Consider the following 22351-nt stretch of genomic DNA (forward strand, 5'->3'; position numbering starts at 1 on the left):
TGCACGCTCTGGGCAGGTACTGCAGATGCCAGCACTGCCTCAGTTATCATCTGCTTGGTCATCTGGGCAACTCCTGACCACAGTTTTGTAACCACTAGCCACAAAGTGCCATTTCTGGTGCCTGTGCACTGACTGGTTCACCCTGGGATGAATCCAGGGGTCCCAGGCTCACAGGACAGAGGAACTGCTCTAACACCAAGACAAGATCAGCCCATTTCCTTTGCAGAAAGCTGAACCGGTGGGTAGGTGCTTTGCTGACTCTCTCACCTCTTTGCTTCAGGGCTTATTTGAGAGGCCATTTCCTTTGGAGGAAGTTCAATCAGTGTGACTAATTAGACGCCAAAGAACATGTCCATGAGGGCGAGGAAGCCTGAATGGGCACGGGTGCTCCTGCTGGTGCCAGAGCAGCATCATTCCAGTGAAAGCAGCTGAGCTTCACATTGATGTGGCTTGTTAAATATTTTATTGTCTCGAGTTATGTCAAATTCGTGTTCTTTATGCTTTGTTATTATCTGAAAGTGAAGCTACTTTGAGGCAGCTGATCTCTGAATGTCTTCACTTCCCATGCAAAATTGTTCTTCCTGCACTCAGTCCCACCTTTTGCAGCTTCCTACAGGTCCTCAGAGTTCCATTCCTCCCCTCCCTCCCTTCAGCATACCTGTGCTGGTAAAAAATAAAAGCCAAGCCCCTCTTCCCAAACCAACCCCCACAAATCCTACGCAAACAATGGAAAAGTACACAATGGATCCCTAAAAATGCAGATTGGTATCTCAGAACAACATTCGGGGGCAGATTTCCTATTAAAGTAAATGAAAGAAGCTCAGTTGGGTTTCCTGGCAAATCTGTAGTGAAGGTTGGATGATGGAAAATATCAGTTGCACTGTCTGGAAACACCTCACCTCTGTTACAGCAGGAACCACAGTGGCTCTGCTCACTGGCAGAAAACACCAAACAGCCAAAAGGGAGCAACTGTATCTGTTCAGACCACACAAACAAGATTTAAACTGTCTGCTCAGGCTGAGCCCTACCTAAGATTATTGTGTGAGGTCCTGTATTCCCTTGGAATAAAGGGCTTAAACCCTTGAGGCAGGATCTGTATCACTTACAGACAATAAAAGCTGTGTACACCATTAACAATTCTCTAGCCATTTTTATATACTGTAGTATTTAAAGCTTAACCCCACAAGACCTGCTTTTGTTCAGGAAGGTTTTGTGTGGCATCCACAGAGCTCAGACAAGCTCTGATATCCTCCCAGGACAGATACACTGATACCACGGATGAAACACACAAAAACCAAGCCATCACTTAAACCTGAATAGTTTGATCAGGAAGCAGATCAATGGATAAAAGATCAAAGCGCCATCAAATGGGAGGGAAAAAAAAACCCTAATACTTTAAAGAATTTAAATGTGAGAGCTGGGATTTGCTTTTAAGCTGCAGTGTGGTTGCCTCTGACACGCTGCTCATTTGAAGGAATGCAGCTGCATTCAGCAGGGAATTGCACGGAGATAACCTGCACGCCCAGACACGCCAGGACAGCCAGGGAAAAAAGAGGAGAGGAGAGGAGAGGAGAGGAGAGGAGAGGAGAGGAGAGGAGAGGAGAGGAGAGGAGAGGAGAGGAGAGGAGAGGAGAGGAGAGGAGAGGAGAGGAGAGGAGAGGAGAGGAGAGGAGAGGAGAGGAGAGGAGAGGAGAGGAGAGGAGAGGAGAGGAGAGGAGAGGAGAGGAGAGGAGAGGAGAGGAGAGGAGAGGAGAGGAGAGGAGAGGAGAGGAGAGGAGAGGAGAGGAGAGGAGAGGAGAGGAGAGGAGAGGAGAGGAGAGGAGAGGAGAGGAGAGGAGAGGAGAGGAGAGGAGAGGAGAGGAGAGGAGAGGAGAGGAGAGGAGGCTGCTCCAGGCTGGAACCAGGGCTGAGCCCACACCTTAGGGTGTGATCCCGCATTCCTCTTCCCAAGGGACCGGGCACACTCACAACAGAGACATGCCACTTAAGTCTCCTCGATTAAAAGGAGAAAGTGCAGAAATGGCACAAGAGGACATCAGGATTCCTTCCTGGCAGGCTGCTGTGTTCACCTTCACCCAGAACATCCCACTTAAAAGGAGCACTCAACATTTGTCAGCTTTTCCTCACCCGCCCCTTACAGCCTGAGCTGGAGCTGCATTTTTGTTGAATGATGTAACTGAATATTCCTTATGCAAGTCAGCAGACTTGTTATTAAATCCAAATTATTTATCTCAGGTTTGTATGAACCACGTCACACGACTTTAGCTTTAATTTATGAAACAAAATGTGAAATTTGTAACAATTTTTCTCTATAGGGATAGACTTGTTTGTAATCCCCTGCCCTATTTATCCTGAATTGCCAAAACCCCTCTCGGTTTCACCATCATTCCCTGTCACCAGCCAGTTCCCAGACCTGTCTGAAGTGACAATGGAAACACAGCAGCCTCTTGCTTCTGAAGAAAATTTGCATTTTGTATTAGCAAGGGAGAACTAGCAATTTCTATTAGGAGGCAAAAGGAACTAATTAAGCAAAGTTCTAGATCTCATCCAATAGCTTGGCTCAAAAGAACTTTGAAAATAAAAGTTTCATGCTCTAGACCACAAAAAACAAAAAGCCTCAGAGAAGAAATGAGGAAGGAAGATCTCCTTGTTAGGAGACAGAAAGTGAGGACTGCTGGAAAAGTTCTGCTGCATTTGGGAATTTGTGAGTCATACTGAGGAGAGATAGACTATGGGCTCCAATGCCACTTGTAATCAGATCTATCATTCCAATTGTTCATGCTGCCTATTGTGCTGGCAGTCTTGGTCACCCTCCAGAAGTCTGATTTTTAAAAGAAAATTTTTTCTTCAATTTCATGTAAACGAGCAGGAATTTCTTTTAAGAATAATGTCTTTAATCAGACTGCTTGAATTCTGTACAGCAGCTTAGTGCTGCACTGATGAATCTCTTGGATATTAAGGATTAATTTACGCTGGGGGAGTTAGAGAAAAGGTGGCAACTTGTCACCTTTCACAAGTCAGTGGCAGACATCAGCTTTCTCCTGAGGATGCCTGGTAGGGCCAAACACAAGAGCCCAAGCACAGGCAGACAGACACTAAGAGAATATTGCAAACAAGAAAAACATGCTTGTGCTTGGCAACTTCGAGAGGACACTGCAGGTTTGGGTTTTTTTGTTGTTGTTGTTGGTTGGTTGGTTTTTTGGTTTGTTTTTTTTGTTTGTTTTTTTTTTTTTTGCCAAATATCTAAACCAATTTCAATTATAGGTCTCCTTCTCTATTAGCAGGAATGGGTCTGGGAACCACTCAATCCATCCTCATTTTGTCAAACACAGGGCAGTGACGTGCACACATGGGAATTACAAGGCAGCAAGTCTTTAGGGCCTGATCCAATAAATTTCAAAGTACAGCTCTGCTTTGCTCTCCACCTTATCATGGACTTTAGTACTTGGTTAGTCAATAAATAACATTACTTCAATAACCTCATCTCAGTCTAAACTCACAGGAGGGAAAGAAGTGGGATAGGTCACTTTACACTGTAGGAGACAAAAACCTGTTAAGTTGTTTAAATAGAAAATATTTCACGTAGTCCTTGCAGCAATCCCACTAAATAATGCCATTATAACTCATCCCAAAGTTGTGTTCTTGAGGTTCTCCTCTGCAGGCTATAGAACCTCTTCCAGGCACCTCAATTGCAGCTGCCATTGTTTCCTCAGGCTCCATTCCTTAGTTGTTTTTTGTTGTTGTTTTTTTTGGTGTTTGGGTTTTTTATTATTATTAAATAAAATACAAATTACATGTTTTCAGTTAAGGGCAGAGAAAACTCCCAGAGAATCCATTCCAGCATCTAAGGGCAGTAGGAAATCTGGAATAACAAGCTGTAGGGGGGTTATGTTGAAGGGGAGAAGAGGCAGGGAGGACCTTCTTTTAAGTTACCTTACAGTAACTAATCCTGCAAGGAGAGCTAAGAGGAGACATCCTCTGCACACCAGACTGAGCACAAAAAGTGCTGTTTTAAGTTTCTACCTAACGGCCCTTGGCAAACACCTCAGGGAATGGGAACTACAGAGCCTGTGCAGCACTTTCAATCTCTCCCAGGAATGTTAACACGGAAAGATCCCTCACGTTCCCACCTGATCTCCCATGTCATGTCTGCAATCCAGAGCTCCCTGACAACTATTAAGATGTCAGAAGATCCTACAGGAGCCATTCCCTAATTAAATGGAAACAAGCGAGGCTGTGATGAACAATACAAGATCAGAACCAGGTACACCAAAATCAGTCTCTCAAGTTTCGTGCTGTATTTGTGATGCAAATGAATCTGAAATCCTCACTCAGGTTATGCTTGTCTTGATGTCTGCAGCCAGCCTTTCTCTCAGGACTGCACAGTCTCGTGTGCAGTCTGCCAGATAGCGAAGAGGAAGGAAGCTGAGAACTTTGTCTCAGCATGTGTGAAGGTTTGTCACAGCCTGCAGTGTGCAGGTACCTGTCCAATGACTCTGCTGTGCACCTACGTGTGCTGAGGGGAACTGCTCCACCCCCACAGAATGAAGGCAGATTAAACAATGAATCAAAAGTTTGGAAATTCCCTACAGATTTAGAGTCTGTGCCCCAAGCAGTAACGTGGAGACCAGAATTTCAGTGACTTGCAGCAAAATCTGGGCTGAGGGGCTGCACACAGGGGCCATGGATGGCTGTCCCCTCAGAACAGGGCTTTCCTCACGTCATGCAGGGCTTTCCTTCTCTGCCAGCTGAGCCTGGATGCATGGCCAGCACCTACTGCTCAAGTCACAGCTGCCACCAGGAATTGTCACAGGGGATGGACACGAGGTTTGCCATCATCCAGCAAGGCCAGAGGGAAAATGGAAGCAGAGGTGAGCTCACAAATGAGGTCAAGACAGTGGAAGAGAAAGAAAATTCAGGCATAACACTGGAGAACTTATTTCAATATTAAGATCAGATCAATTTAAGCTTATAATGGGAAGAAGTGGGTCATTTTAAAGATAACTAATGTAGAACTGAGATATCTGGGCGCATGAAAATTGTATTGCAGTAAATTCAAATAATCCTTAGTAACTGCAAGACTATCTTTGCTGAAAAATCTCTTCAGCCTCATCCTCTAACCCGCTCAAATTCATCTATACAGTAATTTTCTCAGCTCTGGACAAATTAACAAGAATAAATTCCAGTGATATTCACAAGTATGTTGTCCCCTTTGAGCTATATTTAGGAACTGAGGGCTCTGTACCATTCATTTCAAAACCAAAGTGAGATTGTTTTGTTTTGAAACTCTGAGTACAGGATTTTAGAAAAGCCTTGCACACCATATATTTCATTGCTCTGTTATTCCTGCACTAAGCTACTCTCAGCCACTTTAAGTATGGAGTAGTTTTTAATTCAGAAACATTACAGAAATGATGAATGAAAACAAAAGACTTTTCAGACAATGTAGAAGGAGCTTGGCTATAAACTGGAATGTTATCATCCTTTTTTGCAAAGCCAGAATAAACTTGTTCCTTGGCTGGGAATAATCAAAATACGCTGCATTATAGGAGCTCATCTTGCCAACAGAGTCATTAAATATAAGATCAGGGAGCCCTGAGTGTTTCAAGATTCAGTTATACAGGTTTATATTATGAAAAAGAAGCAGTTCTGGTGAAATATTGTTTATTGAATAAAAAAGCCCACAGTTAACAGCTCTGCCATGACAAATATTTCTGTATCTGCCCATGGCCTGTGCTCTCTGTAGTAAACCCTCAGTGCCCAAAGCAGAGAGCTGTGCCAGGCAGTGCTCCTGCTGAAGAGCCCAGAGCCAAGTTAACATTTCTCCCTGTCCCCACAGCAGTCCTGAGGCCACCAGAACACCGTGACTCTGGCACCACCCCGCCTTATTCAGATAACTCAGTGTCCTCGGCACCCGCTGACCTCCCCTCACTTGCACTGGACAGTTTCTCACACTAATCTCTCTGGGTAAGAAGGAATTCTCCCCAGCACAGTTTTGCACCCTCAGTAAGGACAGAAAAATCTCTCACAGTAGACAAAACTTTCACCACATTCTTTCATCTCTTTGAGCTCCATTCTGAACATGGCATCAATTTCCTATCTCAAACCTCAGCAGTGACTCTTACTCTACTTCAGTTTTATTTTATAGCAGGCAACCTACCTCTACCATGAAACAGAACATGATTCTAGAAATTATCACCCTGAGGATTCAGGGTATATTTAAGACCTACATCTGAACCCTGAAGCCTGAGGCATTTGGAGCATACACAGCCCCAGCAATGCAGCCATCCTTGTTATTTGCCACATCTCTGCAATTATCACCCACATTTTTATGCCAGGAAAGAACTGAAAATTATTTATCTATAGTCAAAAAGAATGAGTTTTGTTTTGTTGGTTTTTTTTTAATTTAAAAATTTTCAAAAATAAAAAAACATGAATAACTCTTCAAAGTGTTGTGTATGTCTTTCTTCCCAAGTTAAGACTTGGCTGTTCGGTCACAGAATCAGCCACGTTCTGTTGCTAAACTGGTATTTTATTTAAATACCTGAAGTTTATTTTACATCCAACCTCTCTTATCCAAGTCAGTTTTCATTTTGGCTCTGTACACCTGGGAAAGCTCAAGGCTCAGGTTATCAGTTCAGAATGAATGCAGTAGTCTTTCGTTTAAAAAAAAAAAAAAAAGCAGTTGTCCAGTTAGAAAAGTCTAAACTTGAATCACAAATGTAGTTTGCTGCATCCCTACAAGCTCAGAGAATCTAAAAATTTAGGATTAATAGAATTCCAAGGTTCCTGAACATTTTCATGAACAAGAGAAAACATGATAAAATAAAACAAACATTAGACACGATGCTCTTTCCATTTTCCCCCTTCCTTCAAAAAGAAGACCAAAAGCAGTAGCAAATTCGATTACAGCTATAAGGCTGTGCACGCTCCTGGGCAAGTGTGTTACAAACCTTGTTTCTAAGAGCGAGAAAAAGTGTTAAAAGCACAGCACAGCGATGGCTGCAAGAGAAAGCAGAGAGCAAACGCCGCACACACCTTTGTCTGTCCGGGCCGGGCAGTGCAGAAGGGCTGTCCCGGCTCCTGTGCGCGGAGCGTCCAACCTTCATACCCGGGACAAAACCGGGAGGAGGGATGGATGGAGGGATGGAGGGATGGAGGGAGGGAGGGAGCGGCGGAGTCTGCAGCGAAATCCCGCCCCGCTTTCACATGTCGAGGGCTCTGATCACAAAGCAGCTTTACAGCCCCTGTTCAAACAGTTCAGCTCCAGGGTAACAAGTTCAAAGTGGGAGGAGGCAAGAGGAGTCGGAGGGTGGTAACAATGCCGAGCAGACGTTTCGTTCCCTTTGCATCCGCAGAACCTGTTCTTCAGGTTGGAAAGTGAAACATCTGCCCGGTGCCCTGCTGGAAAGCTGCGCTCCGAACCTCTTGTCTCCTAGCAGGTCTGCAGAGGCAAAATCAGATTTTTATGATGCGCAGACAAGTAGCCTGTGGGAGGAAAAGTTAATCATTGCTGAGCAGCGAGGTTTTTTTACATTTTGGACTTCCTTGTGGTAACGTCAGCGAAGCAGCTCGTTCCCCTGTCAGGTCTGTTGGAAGGAAAGGCAGGGAAGCATGGCATGGAAATCAAGAAACTTGGCTTCCAAAAACGTAATCAAAAACACAGCAGCTACATTTTTAGAGATAATGGTGGTTTTCTGAAGTCACCAGTATCCATCAGAATGCAAAGAAGAATCAGATTTTCTTGGCAGATCATAGTGTAACAACTAGCATTTTATGCACGTGTGTGTTTATATCTGTGTATGAATGTATATATGAAAGCATATCACAAAATGGGCAGGTTATTTGGCATGCTGCACCTCCTGACTTCAAAACACACTGACAGGACCCCCACCCTTCAAAACATCACAAAACAACTATTAGAATGTAATAAAATCCACATAATAAGTCAAAATGGGCATATACACCGAACTTACACACCTCAAATGTCCTAACACTTGTTGACAGTCTGACCTTCAGTTTTATAAATGGCTTCCAATCTAATAATTAAGTGGTCATTAGTCAGGATTTCAACTTTGGAAAAAAAAAAAAAAAAGAAAGAAAAAAAAACACGGAAAAAGAACCCCTCTCGAGCTCTTCTTTGGTTTCTTGACCCATAAAATAAGAAAATCACATTTACCCACTTCAGCAAAAGGGCAACAAATATGTTTGGTATTTTTCTTAACCACTGAGCTGTTGGATGTGTGAGATACACACAGCTCTGCCTTTAAACAAAAATCAAACCATGAGAGACTGGATTGGAATCCTGAACAAAACGGTCCAAGGTTTGGTCAATCGGTCTTAATTTTATATATTTAAAAAATTCTATAATTTAACGTGGCAGCTTCGAGTTTCTTATTTAATAGATTTAAGTGTGAAAATGTCCCATTCCAGCGCCCACTTCCCGTGGGACATTTCCTTATGCAGGTGCGTCCCCTACTGTTGAACGGCAGAAAATGTGCCAATTTTTTTTCCCTAATTCCATTAATTTTACAGAGGGAACAACCCGCGATTCCATTGATGCGACACACCCTAACAAATAAAAATTGAGCAGCGCCTGGAGCAGGGAGGGAGGGATTAAGAATGTTTTGCTTATCTGTAAGATTCATCACAGCTTTACTTATCACGTACAACTTCTGGTGCTGTTTAATTAGAACTTTGATGCCACGATCTGTGCACTATTGAAAAGATTACAAATATCCACTTTATTTGTGGTTATGTTTGGCCACAGGGAGCCTTTATTTGTTTCTCAGTAAAAAGAAAAAAAAAACCCACCAAGCTCCTGCTCTCCCAAAATTTTCCAGTGAGTTCCTGCCATATCAATCTGTAAATTCTTCAGGAAAACACCTGCTTTAATTCCAGTTAAAGCAGTTTTGTCAAGTAAATGAATTGAATGTGGTACTGTTTAGCTGTCCCTTTAGTTTAGCGTGCTGCAAAACTGAATTTATAATAATGCGGGGGAAAAAAAAAAAAAAAAAAAAAAAAAAAAAAAAAAAAAAAAAAGGTGTTCTGGCAAAAATTAATGTTCCAGACCTCAGAGTGTAAATATATATAAATACTATAAATACACACACACACGTAGATGTTTATCCGCCTGGTACCAGGATTTTGGAGAAGGATGTACTGACGTGTTGATGTGTTTGTAACTTTGCTGTGTGGAGGGGTTTTTTTTTGTTGTTTGTGGAGCAGAAAACAAAGGGCAGCTTGTTCAGTTTCTCCATAAAAACAGCTCATCTTTGAATGGATGCACGGAGGTTTTCGCAGCTGATAAAAAAGCAATGGCAGGACACTGAATACACCTTCCTTCTGAATTGTCCCCAAATTTTTTAAAAGCTGGAATAGGTGATACCATGAAAAGTATCCCTGCTTTAAGCCTAAAACTGCGGGTAGTGGATGGCACCATGATGCTTGTCTCAATTCAACAAAACACAAAACAAAACAAAACAAAACACATTAAAAAAAAAAAAAGCTGCGGAAGGGCAGGAGATTTTGTACAAGGTTGTGGAGTGCACATGGGGAGAGCTGATTCGGTGTGCTCCTTGTGAACTGTGTTCTGAAACATCCTAGATCTCACTTTTACCGTTCTCAGCACCTCAGCTGCGATCGCGCCGCTCCTTCACTTTACTTTTCCCCCCTTCTCCCCTCCCCTCACAGCCTTTTCCTCCCCTTTCCGCCCCTTTTCCCGCCCCTCACGGTCCGTTTCCTCGCCCCTTTTCCCACCCCTCACACCTCTTCCCTCCCCTTGCGCTCTTCCCGCCCCTTTTCCCTCCCCTAACACTCCCTTCCCTCCCATTCCCGCCCCTCACGGCACTTTTTCCCACCCTTTTCCAGCTCCATCCTCCCATTTTCCCACCCATTTCCCACTCTTCCCGCCCCTTTTCCCGCCCTTTTTTCCCCCTCAGGGCCCCGGGGGCGTTTCCCGCCCTTTTTCCCGCCCTTTTTTCCCCTCAGGGCACCGGGGGCGTTTCCCGCTCCTTTTCCCGCCCCGCGCTGACGGGATATCCCTGCGCGGGCAGCGGGTGCCCCGCCGCCGCCGGGGCCGCGGTGCCGCCCGAGGTGCGGTGTCGCTCCGCCCGCCATGGCGGCGGCGGCGGGCCCGGCGCGGCTGGTGCGCTGCGGGCAGAAGGACGAGCTCTACCGGGCCGGGCTGCGCAGCGGGGCCGGCACGGCGCTGCGGGGGCTGGCGGGTAACGCCCGCGCGGGGTTGGATCCACGCCGAGCCCTGGCGGGTGTGGGTGTGGGTGGGAGGGAGAATTTCCGTGAGGGATTCCCGTGAGGGCTCGGCTCGGCGCAGCCCGGCTCTGGTGCACTGACAGCCCCGTCCCGCAGGTGCCCGGCCGTGGCTGGCGTGGAGGAGGGAGGTGGAGCTGCTCTCCGATGTGGCCTATTTCGTGCTGACCACGCTGTCAGGTAACCTTCTCTGTCATTTATTTTTTTTTATCATTTCTGCCAGCATCAGAAAGCTGGGGAGCCAGCGCTGCGGGTGCTGTGCTGGTGATCACCAGCTGAGACTGGGAACAGCAGTTCTGTCCAGCCTGGGGGTTGGTTTGGTTTGGATATGTCTTCTGATAAATATGAAACCACAAAATTGTTGGAGTTGTGTTCAAACACACTTTATCAACAGATAGATGTTCTTCTAAAAGCAATATTTTAAAAAGCAAGGAATAGATGACACCATGAAAAGTGCTTTAATCCTAAAACTGCAGATAGTGGATGTCACCATGACACTTAATTCAACAAAAAATAACTATTTCCAAATTCCAAAGCCTGAACAGCCCGTCCCCACTGCTCAGCACATCCAGAATGACTCTGCAGTTGCCCTCTCACCCTGTTTCCTGTTGCACACATTTAGGTTATCAGACTCTGGGAGAAGAGTATGTGAACATCATTCAGGTTGACCCAAGCAAGAAGAAGGTGCCTTCTTTCCTCCGTCGGGCTCTCTTCATTTCCCTGCACACCGTGGTACCCTACTGCCTGGAAAAGGCACTGCTGCACCTGGAACACGAGCTCCAGGTGGAGGCAGAGGAATCCAGGAGCCCAGAGAACCCCCCAGCACTCGGCTTTGCCAGCAGGAGCTTCATTCGCAGCTGGGTTCGGAAGCAGGTTGGGAAGCTCACGGAGCAGCAGAAGAAAAAAGCCTCCCAAGTCGTGGATGTCCTTAAAAAATGCATCCCCCTGCTGCACCGGCTCCACCTGGCAGTGTTCTACATCCAGGGCACGTTCTATCACCTGTCCAAAAGGGTCACGGGGATCTCATATGTAAGTGGTTTTGGTGCAAGGTGTGAATGCAGAATTTTGGCCTCTTCTGGGGTGCTGCGTGTATAAAAGGGATAAGGAATTTGGCTGTTGTTGCAGAGCAGAGGGGTGAGAGGGAAGGTTTTGCTTAATGTTGGGGGTGACAAGTCTCTGCAGTCACGAGGTTACAGGTAATAAACATCAATGGGGTGTCACAAGTTAATTACCTTTGTAACTTCAGTCTGTCTGCCACAAACACACTGGAAGTGAGAGGTGACTTGATAAATCTACAGGAAGTATTGTTCTGAACAACACCCAGTACACATTTAGGTAGCACTTTTCTATATGAAGATAATTTTGTATCTTTACAAAAAAAGATCAGCCATACTGGCTCAGAAGTGTGTACAGATAAAAGAGTTCTCAACAATTCCCAGCATCAGTGCAGGAAAGAGGTGTTTGTTTGCTCAGAGATACATAAGAGAACCAAACCAATTAAAGCTGCAATTTTTATGGGCAGACAGCAGCTACATCCAGCTGATTGAAGGTGGTTACAACTCCTGGTTGAGAAGTCCTAAAATGTCAATTTTTTTGACATTATGAGAATCTCAAATCAAGTTTATTGCAGATGGGGAGAGGAGGAACAGTTTCCTAAAACCACAGTAACAAAACATCTCTCTCTGAATTCTGTAGCTGCATTTTGGAGGCCTGCAAGGAGAAGATCAGAGCATCCGATCAAGTTACAAGTTTCTTGGAATAATTTCCCTCTTCCACCTTCTGCTGACCGTTGGAGTTCAGATGTACAGCTTCAAACAGAAGCAGAGAGCAAGGCAGGAGTGGAGGCTGCACCGCAACCTCACGCACCAGAAGTAAGAGGTGCTTCTTAATTCCTGGGAAAGAGGTGGGAATGTCACAGCTGTCATGAAAAGGGACAGCACAGGAGTGACACCCCAATTCAGCTTACAGTCTGATGTAACATTTCATTAATTAGCACAATTAATTCCTCGCTGTTCCGTGCGTGTCTTGGACTTCATGCTTTGGTGTTTTTGAGGCCTTCATGAGAAGGGCTGATACTTGAGCACGGGTTTTACCTCAGGATGTGTTACCCAGCATTTCTGCCAGGCAGGCTGAGTGCAATTAACCCCCCTGTGTTAATTAGAAGCAGGAGCAAGGAGGCGGCGGCCGGGCGCCAGTCGCGCTGCACGCTGTGCCTGGAGGAGAGGAGGCACAGCACAGCCACCCCCTGTGGGCACCTCTTCTGCTGGGAGTGCATCACTGCCTGGTGCAGCACCAGGGTGAGTACACAGCACAGCCACGCTGCAAGGTGCCCCCAGCCTGGCTGCTGCCACCCTGGGCACCCAGAGCTGCTGAAATACAATGACAATGGCATGGGTAAGGTGAGCACTTTACACTGGGCCAGCTCAGGGGAGCTGGCACCACAGTTGGCACTGAAAAATTATGTTCTAGAAGTAGCTAAGCAGTTCTATTCAGATTTTTTTACATTATTCAGTATGTCCATCTGCTCCCTTTTCTTTCTGTAGGCAGAATGTCCACTGTGCAGAGAGAAGTTCCATCCTCAGAAACTGATCTACCTACGGCACTACCAAATGTAGGAAACCTCTTCTGGCTCCTCATACTTGTCCTACAGCTTGGGTTGGTCCAAGAAAAGGCTTTACTAGACTGGAAACTGTCTGTGCAAGGTGGTACTACATTCCTGTGTGACAAAATAAAGCTATTTTTGCTTCTACACTTCCGTCTCTTCTGATGTAGCTCCTGACAATATTAAAAATGGAGTTCTAAAACATTCTTCACTCAAGTGAATGCTCCCTGAAGAGTTGAAAAAGGCATTGCATGAAGGTAAAGTGAGGGCAACCATTACTGAAAAGGAGTGATAAATAGTGTTAGATCAAGAGATGGATATAAAGATAGAGAACAAGTAAAGGGGAACACTGTCTTTTAATAAATTTTGGAATTAAAAAGTCACTTAATAAAACTGCAGTTGTATCACATGAAAAAGTTTACATGCAGGTCATTTATCTCTCATTTTTTTCCCCCCATAAAAAAAGAAAATCTGTGTTAAAACCCCCATGACTGTTCTGGCCAGTTTGGGTATGTCCTGTGGGGCTGCATGAAGTCAACTTCAATTATTGAAGAAACCATTACATACGAAAGAAACTCCAACCAATAACAATTAAAATATATATTTTTATAATTCCAGGTCCTCAAAGGAAATTGTGATAGAGTTTGAACAAAGTTCTGAGTCATCAGAAGAGCCCAATTTTAGCATCTGCTGGGAGATGGAACCGTGAAACTGGCATTAAAACCCAACACAAACGAGTTGCTTTAGAAGCTAAATGAGTATTTTGCCCTACTGCAAACCCCATAATTTAGTAATTTCTTATTCCTATCTATACTTGTTTGGTTATAACTCAGTAATACCATGCATTTAGGAAACTGGCTTAAGTTCTGCATCTAATTTAGGTCTACTGAATTTTTCTATGAAAACAGCACACGGCCATGAAGCAGAAAACAGCATCACGTGTGCCAGCTTACACTTTCCTCCACAGATGTGCACAGCACTTCAGGGTGATGTTGAGCAGGAGAACTATGTAAAAATATCCAACTCTAGGCCATTAACCTCTCCAGTGCAACGGATCTTGAAAGAAATACATTATCCCAAATCCATGGGATTATCCAAAGTTTCTCCAACTTCTTACAAAAGAGAATGAACTCAATGCAATTTGGTTAGAATGCCAGTTTCCTCGAGAATCTGATCTTTCAGATAAAAACAGCAAGATCCTCATAAAATGAAAATTCAACTGCTTTGTCACCACTCTGTTAATCACTTTTATGAAGAAAAAAGGCATTGTTACAATGGCTCAAAATCGTTCCTTTAGTGAGCAGTAGAATTGGTCAACAGGTTGATTGCTTCTTCCTAGCTAGCAAAGGTCTTCCCCACATCCTCTTTCCCTTTGTATTTCCTCTTGCCATGTGTGAAGGGTATATATCTGTACTTTATCATGTGCTGCAAAGAGAAAACAGCAGTTATTGAGACAAGATATGTAATATTTAGAAAAAATGGTTTCTAATACACACTGTAAATTACTGAGTCCTCCAGAAAGAGTTCTTCGTAAAGGTAATGAAATAGCTAATCCTACAGCAGTTTAAATCTAAATAGGTATGAGAGCAGCTTTATAAATCTCAGATTTTGGGTTACCCAATGAATTGTACACTACAGTGAAGATTACTGATTGGGGAACCACAGGAAACTGGAGAGAGCACAGAGGTACTAATTATTTACTACCCTTTCAACTTTAATTTACCACTTTGAATCACAGTATGTGCCCAAAATTCTGCATGTCTGAGGAAAAAATTAGGGATTTTTTAAAATGCTAACAAACCATAAATAATTTGTTTAAAGATCTGAATCACCTGCCTGTGTTCTTTCCCCCATCTACTCTCTCACACCACCTTGTGAGAACTTCCCTTTTTACCCACCAGAGATGGTTCAACACTTCTGCATCCAAAATAGCCACAGGAAGTGGATGAAAACCTGCATAAAACCCTGACACTACACTCTAAAGTCAAAACCTTTTGAAAACAAGAATGAAGTCTTGTAAAATCTGCTCAACGATGCCCCACCTGAACAATTAATGTTGAAATATTAGTTACTGAAATTCCTCCAGTGCAATAACTGTGTGCAAAACATTTAACCCCTGAAGGGCTCCAGTGAATGGCCAGTTTGAAGCAATGCTGTAAATCCTGACATCACAAATTCTCTGTTCTTGCCCAATTACCTTGATTTGCCTCTTCATAGTGATACAAAATAGCATAATGAAGTACATCACGAGGATTGGCCAAAACACAGGAACGTTGAAAGCCTCAAAGAATGTACAAGCCATAGCAACCAGGATTCCTTTTGTGGCAGAATGCCTGAAAAATAATAGTAACAATTAATCCTTCAAGCCCAGTTATCATTAATGTCATGCAGATATTTGTATTTTTCAAAAGCAGAACACAGGCAGATGGATGCACTCACCAGAATTTGAATTCTGGGAGCCTTCTAATGAAAGGCCGAAATTCTTCATTTTGCCTTGTAGGTAAGGAAGGACCATCATCTAAAAATAACAGAAAAGAAACCAAACCACAAACCTCCTCACAGTAGTTTTTTACACTATTAAGACTCCAGGTTTTGGGTTTTTTTACTTTCTATCTTAAGAAAAAAATAAATAAATCCCAAATCAAAACCACACCCAATTTCCATTGTTACACATAGATCCCAGTTAAGAGTTGCTGATTTAATCTAAGCTCACATAGATTCCTTAAAATAAACTTAACATAGATTCCTTTAAAGGAAATAGGGAATAGGAATGCCAGGCCACTTGAGTTACTAAGGAGAGATCTTAAGTCACATAAACCTCCTTTTAAAACACAGAAAACTTGTAAAATATGGAATATATTCAAGTCCCATAAAAAAGGACACACTGATGTTAAGTTGCATATATTTTTTTCAGGTCTAAAAAATCCAATGTAGTGCTAAAACTGCATTATCTTTACACTACAGTATGAGACAAAAGGAGCTGGAAATTTGACCAAGCTTCAAATGATGGTAAAAAAGGAACTTTTCCCCATACCTGAATCTTCCATTAGAGAGGGGTCTACCTTTGGCGACAGGAAAGCTATGAAGAGGTTGAGGTGGTAGATTCCCAAGGCATATGTCACAATGTACCAACCCTGCACAGGGAGGAACACACAAGGGTAAAATCCTCCTGAAAATCATTTTCTGATACTGATTTTTTAACAAGATCACACAAGCTGGGTTTTTTTGCTTCCTTGAGAAGCTTTTCTATGTCCTCATTATTAACTGAAAGGTTTCTGGGCTTGTGGAAATATAAATTCTCAGGGATCAAAACAAGTTTTAGAACATGGCAGGAGAGCAAATCTCTCCTGTAGTGACAGACTGAACATGAAACCATGGTCTAGCAGCCAGGTCCTCTATGTTCAAGGTGTGGACTTCAAAAATATTAAAAAGCCTAAAACCATCCCTTTTTTAATCATCTTTGCAGCCCTCAGAGTCTGAAATGTTCCTACTACTATGACTTGTAAAGGTCTCAAATTCTGTAATCTTCAGTTTTTGGGAACAACAGTTCCCAAGTTCTTAACTGAACTGCAGACTTGCATGAACATGTAAAACAAGCATGGAAGAATCAGAACCATCTGATTAGTGGGGAATAGTCTGTCCCTGTCCTGCAGGGAGAGAAATGCTGACAAAGCCATTCCTCTTGGTTTTGTGACAGAAAGGAACCCCTGGCTCTGAGCATGTTGTTATACAGCTTTAATATAAAAGCAGAAACTTAATTACAACAGCTTTCAGAGATTTATTTTGTGATTTCAGATTGGATGAATATCCTCAAGTGTTCATACATTTTTCTCTCTGCATCAGTGACTTCCACACCCATGGATGTGTTCTCTCTTCAGACAACACAATTTACCTTCTGCCACGTGAACGATGCCACACCTGATTCTAAAGCAACAGCACACTTCAAAAACACTCTTAGAATCAAAATTAAACCAGCAACAATATCTGGAACTACTTCAGCATCTCTCTCACCTGCAGTAAATAAACTCTAATCATGTAGATAAAGCTCAGCCCCAACGTTACAATCCATCGCACTGCAGTGTAGGGGGTGGATTTGTCTAACCAGGACTGGTAGATCTGGAGGAAACACAGAGTGCACAGTAAATAATAAATACTGTAAAATACTTGATGCATAATGGAAAAAGCTTATTTGAGGGTAGTATGGGCAAAAGAAAGCATTTGGGAGGAGTATTTTGGGCAAGAGAATAACACTGAACACTTGTATTCTTTACTACAAATAAATTACACAGAACTGTACTTACAAGCTTCTGTATTTTTACAAAGGGAAAAAGGCCCTAATGCTTGGGGATTTTGTAAAGCAATTTAAATTTTCTGTATTTTATGCAAATTGCTTCCCTTAAGATGAATTTGAAACCAAATCTGAACTCACTCCTCATTTCAGACAGTAACAACATATTTTCACTATGCAATGTCACACGTCCATTAAATATCCCAGTAAGCCATTTATTATAGGTATTTATCTATTTCAAAGGCTTCAAAAGAAATCTTTTTTATAGATTTTAGTATTTCAACAACCCAGCCAACAAGGAGTGAGTTGAAGAAGCTGCAGTGAGATCTGATTCTAAAGGAGTCAGAAAAATCTTCACAAAACCAACCTGTCCAAGTCTTGAGAAAAACCTATAGACCACAGAAGGTTTTCCATGCACAGACTCCCCAATGCTGTCCCCTTCTGACATGGTGGCTGTGGAAACAAAACATGGGACAAGGGAACATTGAAATCCAAAATCTAAGCTCAGCGAGGTTTAAAGCACATTCTCTGAGCCAGCATCTACACACAATATTCTTCTGGCTTGCCCTGTTTGAAACAATTCTGAATATTACTGAAGAGAGGACATTTATGCCAAAATGAATGAAAATTCCTTGTCCAAGAAAGCAAAGAAGGGGGTATTTACAAAGGCAAGACAGGATCCAGTGCGTTTTGGGGAAGGAAATAAGGAAGTCCCCAAGGAAATTCAGGAGCAGCCCAGCTGGACATTGTCACCTTGCTGAGGCACAAACCCCAAAGAACAAAACCACAGTAAGCAGATTTAAAAAAAAAAAAAAAAAAAAGAAAAAAAAGCTGCTTAGGATTTTAAATACTGAGTAACTACATAGTGAAGAAATAAATTCAGGACTTTGCACACCAGTGGTTTCAGACTCTGCCAGAGCACCAAACCCAACCTGCTGCCCATGCTGGAATCATTCAATGAGCTTCTCTGTCTCTTGAACACCCAGAGCTGAGCAGTCACAGAACAGTTTTACACGAGAGCAAAACTGTACAGGCAAAGGGCCAAGAGCCTGAACTCAAATAAAAAAATTACCCAAGGGGATTATTTTTCAGTCCCTGCCTCTGCTAGCAATTGAAGAGCTTTATTTTTCTTATCAGTGAGTTTTACAGTTCACTTCCAGGTAGAAGCCAGATAAAGGGGATGCTGAGCAGAAACATTTTGCCACATCACCAAGAGCAATCCCTGGCACTACTTCCTGGAATCCTCATCTGTGGGAGGGGCTGTGTAACCCTGGGATACGGGGAGGACACTCAGCCCTACTCAAGAGCCTCAGAGGATAAAAAATATGTATGAAACGTTCATAAATTTAAAAAAAAAAAATTAAATAATCTTAAATGTTGCAATGCAGTTACTGCTGCAGAAAATTTAAGATCGAGGACAATCTAAGGAGGCACAAAACCTTAAAGCTGTGTATTTTTTCTGTAAATATCTGAAAATTACAACCTATGGAGTAATTAGAAAGTAGAAAAAAAGGAGCCCTGTTACACTTCAAAAGCTAAGGGGACTCATTAGGAGGCTTCAGGAGCTGAGTCCACTTTGATTCAGGCTATAGCTAAAAGAAAAGAATCGAGTAAAAAGTCACAGAGTATACACGTTTTTCCATTACAGGCAAAAATAAACAATTATTCTTCTCCCCACTCTTGGCAGGACAGAAACTGTTCAGCATTCTCAGCTGAGCATCACTTGGTGTTTTATTTTGGGGTATTTTTAATGCCCTGAAGTATAAAGCTGTAAAAAAAAAAAAGTTATTCAACTAATTCAAATCACAGAATATTTTATCAGAGACCAATGAAAACTCTCATAGCGTCAAAATTAATTTACAGATAAATTCACAGCAAATATGGGCTACAAGCAGACCTTACAAGACAATCTTGTAAATGTTACCCTGTGCACAGCAAGCAGAAAATCCTGTGTGTGAGGCTCCTGAAGGCTTCATGCTGGAGCAGGGATCATGCTTGGTGTAAAATATTGCATTATATGTGATTATGTATTATATTTTATCCTGAACAGAATTCTTCCAGAGCAAAAAAGAAATAAAACAGTTGTACTGAGGAGAAAACTCTCTGGGGCTCAGCTTAACCACAAGAGCCAGACTAGAATTTAAGGTAATACCTCCCATCACAGGAGGAATTACCTGTAACGAGCAATTATCAAAGGCAGGAGTCCTTGGCACTGCTCTGAGGGCAGCTCACAGCTAAGAACACTGCGTTGTGTTGGTTTAAGGGAATCATTAAACCTAGACAGTTGCAATTTCTCTTTCATAATCATGGAACCATAGAACGATTTGGGTTGGGAGGGACCTTAAAGATCATCCCATCCCACCCCTGCCACGGGCAGGGACACCCTCCACTATCCCAGGGAGCTCCACTGTCCAGCCAGCCTGGCCTTGGGCACTGCCAGGGATCCAGGGGCAGCCACAGCTGCTCTGGGCACCCTGTGCCAGGGCATCCCACCCTCCCAGGGAAGGATTCCTTCCCAGGATCCCAGCTAACCCTGCCCTCGGGAAGTTTTAAGCCGCTCCCCTCATCCTGTCACTGCAGCCCCTGGTGAAAAGCCTCTCTGCATCTGTCTCCAAGGGGAACAACAGATTCAGCACCCAGCACGAGGAGCTGTGATTGCCCTGCAGCCTGCCCAGCACAGCCACACACGGTGAGCACAACGAGACACAGAGCTGAACACAACAGACAGAGAAACGAACACAGCCAGACACACACACAGAGCTGAACACAACCAGACACACAGAGGTGAACACAACCAGATAAAACACAGAAATGAACACAAGATACACACACAGAGGTGAACACAATGAGATATATACACAGAGATGAACACAACCAGACACACACAGAGATGAACACAACCAGATAAAACACAGAAACAAACACAACCAGATAAAACACAGAAATGAACACAACCAGACAAAACACAGAAATGAACACAACCAGACAAAACACAGAAATGAACACAACCAGACAAAACACAGAAATGAACACAACCAGACAAAACACAGAAATGAACACAACCAGACAAAACACAGAAATGAACACAACCAGATACACAGAGAGATAAACACAACCAGGCACACACAGAGAAATTAACACAACCAGACTCATACACACACACAGATGAACACAGTCAGGCACACGCAGGTGAACACAACCAGATAAAACACAGAAATGAACACAAAATACACACACACAGGTGAACACAACACACACAGAGAAATGAACACAACCAGATACAAACACAGAAATGAACACAACCAGACTCACACACAGAGAGGTGAACACAATCAGACACACAGAAATGAACACAATCAGACACACAGACAGAAATGAACACAATCAGACACACAGAGAGGTAAACACAACCAGGCACACACAGAGAAATGAACACAACCAGATACACACACACATACAGAAAGGTGAACACAACCAGGCACACAGATATTAATAAAACCAAACACACACAAACACACACACAGAGGTGAACACAACCAGCTACAAACACAGAAATGAACACAACCAGGCACACAGATATTAATAAAACCAAACACACAGAGCTGAATACAACCAGGCACACACACAGAGAGAAATGAACACAACCAAACACACACAGAGCTGAACACAACCAGGCACACACACAGAAATTAACACAACCACACACAGATGATGACAACCAAGGAGGGAACCCTTCGCACCAGCAGAACTGAGGCTGCTCCCCAAACGAAACGGAATTCCCGCAGTTTTCTCTGTGAAAACACCAGGTAAGCGACGGCACGGCCCGAGCAATGACGCTTTTCACCGCAGTTGTCACGGTAATTTCATTACAAACAGCACTGATCGCTGAGCTCCGAAAAGCAGAACCTCCGGCAGGAAGAATATTTACTTTAAGCCTCACATCATCACACAGAGGTACAGAATTAGAGCACAACTCTGCTCATAATACAGATGGCTCCTAAATTTAACATACACATGAAGCGGATAACTAGCAAAAAGACATGACTCATTCAGGTTATTTTATCTCATAGAGGAAATGTCTTTGAAGAGCAACACACTAAGGTGATTTATGAAGAACTGGGTGAACGGACAACCACGGGGCGACCTCCCATTGGTCGCTCAGACTGGTTTTTCACACTAAAAAAAGGCAGCGTTTAATTTTATCCATTGCCACAGCAGCCGAGCGGCACCTGCGCCTCTCGCTTGTGCCCGCAAGCGGGGACTTCCCCTTGCCGGGCACCGCTCAGCCCCGCCACAACCAACGCGGAGGGGCCGCTGTGTCCCGGCACGGAGCAGGCAAAGCGGGAACCGAGCCCCGGGAGGCCGCGGCCGGAGCGCCCAGCCCGCCGCAGCCCCCGCGCTCCCGGAGGGGCCGCTGGCTGCGGGCTCCCGCCGGGTGTCGGCGCCGTGCCCGCCCCGCTCCCGCCCCGCTGCGGCCCCGGCGGGTCCCGGCGGGTCCCGGCGGGTCCCGGTACTCACAGGCCACCGGGCCGCTCCTGCCTTCCGCTCCCGCCCCTCCACACGCCAATATGGCGGCGGCGCCGCGCTCCGCTTCCGCTTCCGGGGTTTGGGGGCGGGGCACAGCCCCGGTGCTGCCCCGCTATTGGCTCCCGGGGAGAGGGCGGGGCCGCGGCGCCGGGCGGTGCGCGTTGCGTGAAGGGACGCGGGGAGCGGGCGGGGCGGTACCGGTGGGAGGGGTGTGTGTGTGTGTGTGTGGCCTGTGAGGCGGGGCGGGACCGGGATCGGCACCGGGCGGTACCGGCGCGGACCGAGCGCGGGACAGGACGGGGCGCGCGCCACTGAACGGGCCCGCCCCGCTACGCTGAGGGGGGCGCCAGGCCCCGCCCCCCGCGCGAGCGCAGCCAATGGGAGCGGCTGCTGGGGCGGGCGGGGACGCGCGGCCAGTAGCGGGGAGGCGGGGCCGAGGGCGGGGCCGAACCGAGCACGGCCGAGCCGGAGCCGAACTCTGCCGAGATCGGCCGAATCGAGTCCGAGCCGAACCGAACTGTACCGAGATAGGCCGAGTCGAGCCCTAGCCGAACCGAGCCTAGCCGAACTCAGCCGAACCTGTACCGAGCTCTACCGAGATGGGCCGAGTGAAGCCCGAGTCGAACCGAGCCTAGCCGAACTTAGCCGAGCCCGAACCGAGCTGT

General features: G+C 44.7%; 3 protein-coding genes across 7 annotated transcripts in view; 1 reads left to right on the forward strand and 2 right to left on the reverse strand.

Moving 5' to 3' along the window:
- PLCH2 (phospholipase C eta 2) overlaps positions 1–7181 on the reverse strand; it is a 75022-nt gene extending 67841 nt beyond the window's left edge. For all 4 annotated transcript variants that reach the window (XM_064397157.1, XM_064397161.1, XM_064397160.1 and 1 more), the window contains exon 1: positions 7039–7181. The gene's annotated coding sequence lies outside the window, so the exon portion shown is untranslated. The remainder of the gene's footprint in view (positions 1–7038) is intronic.
- A 2834-nt stretch (positions 7182–10015) lies between these two features.
- Positions 10016–13020, forward strand: PEX10 (peroxisomal biogenesis factor 10). 2 transcript variants are annotated; one of them, XM_064397213.1, is made up of 6 exons: positions 10016–10226; positions 10369–10449; positions 10892–11298; positions 11965–12140; positions 12434–12566; positions 12813–13020. In XM_064397213.1, exons 1-6 carry the CDS (start codon positions 10118–10120, stop codon positions 12882–12884), a joined length of 978 nt encoding a protein of 325 aa, XP_064253283.1. In that variant the 5' UTR covers positions 10016–10117; the 3' UTR covers positions 12885–13020. The 2 variants fall into 2 exon arrangements, with proteins under 2 accessions (XP_064253283.1, XP_064253282.1); XM_064397212.1 differs by having other exon boundaries at positions 10018–10226; positions 12431–12566.
- Positions 13021–13208: 188 nt separating this feature from the next.
- RER1 (retention in endoplasmic reticulum sorting receptor 1) lies at positions 13209–21815 on the reverse strand. Its single transcript, XM_064397217.1, has 7 exons — positions 21678–21815; positions 17527–17612; positions 16883–16987; positions 15906–16005; positions 15311–15389; positions 15069–15204; positions 13209–14296 (listed from the first exon to the last, which is right to left on the reverse strand). The coding sequence occupies exons 2-7, from the start codon at positions 17605–17607 to the stop codon at positions 14207–14209; spliced, it is 591 nt and encodes a 196-aa protein (XP_064253287.1). The 5' UTR covers positions 17608–17612; positions 21678–21815; the 3' UTR covers positions 13209–14206.
- Positions 21816–22351: the final 536 nt, after the last annotated feature.

This window comes from Passer domesticus, chromosome 22 (assembly GCF_036417665.1).
Source record: "Passer domesticus isolate bPasDom1 chromosome 22, bPasDom1.hap1, whole genome shotgun sequence".
In the NCBI taxonomy this organism is placed as follows: Eukaryota; Metazoa; Chordata; class Aves; order Passeriformes; family Passeridae; genus Passer; species Passer domesticus.

Bases quoted from the DNA above. Each gene is read 5' to 3' on its own strand.
- PEX10 (XM_064397212.1), top strand. From the start codon at position 10,118: ATGGCGGCGGCGGCGGGCCCGGCGCGGCTGGTGCGCTGCGGGCAGAAG. The intron at 12,141-12,430 runs GTAAGAGGTGCT...TGTGTTAATTAG, and splicing joins CGCAACCTCACGCACCAGAA to AAGCAGGAGCAAGGAGGCGG. The intron at 12,567-12,812 runs GTGAGTACACAG...TTCTTTCTGTAG, and splicing joins CTGCCTGGTGCAGCACCAGG to GCAGAATGTCCACTGTGCAG.
- RER1 (XM_064397217.1), bottom strand. From the start codon at position 17,607: ATGTCAGAAGGGGACAGCATTGGGGAGTCTGTGCATGGAAAACCTTCT. The intron at 16,988-17,526 runs GTTGGTTTTGTG...TGTTTCCTCCAG, and splicing joins TTTTCTCAAGACTTGGACAG to ATCTACCAGTCCTGGTTAGA. The intron at 15,205-15,310 runs GTGAGTGCATCC...ATTATTTTTCAG, and splicing joins CTCCCAGAATTCAAATTCTG to GCATTCTGCCACAAAAGGAA.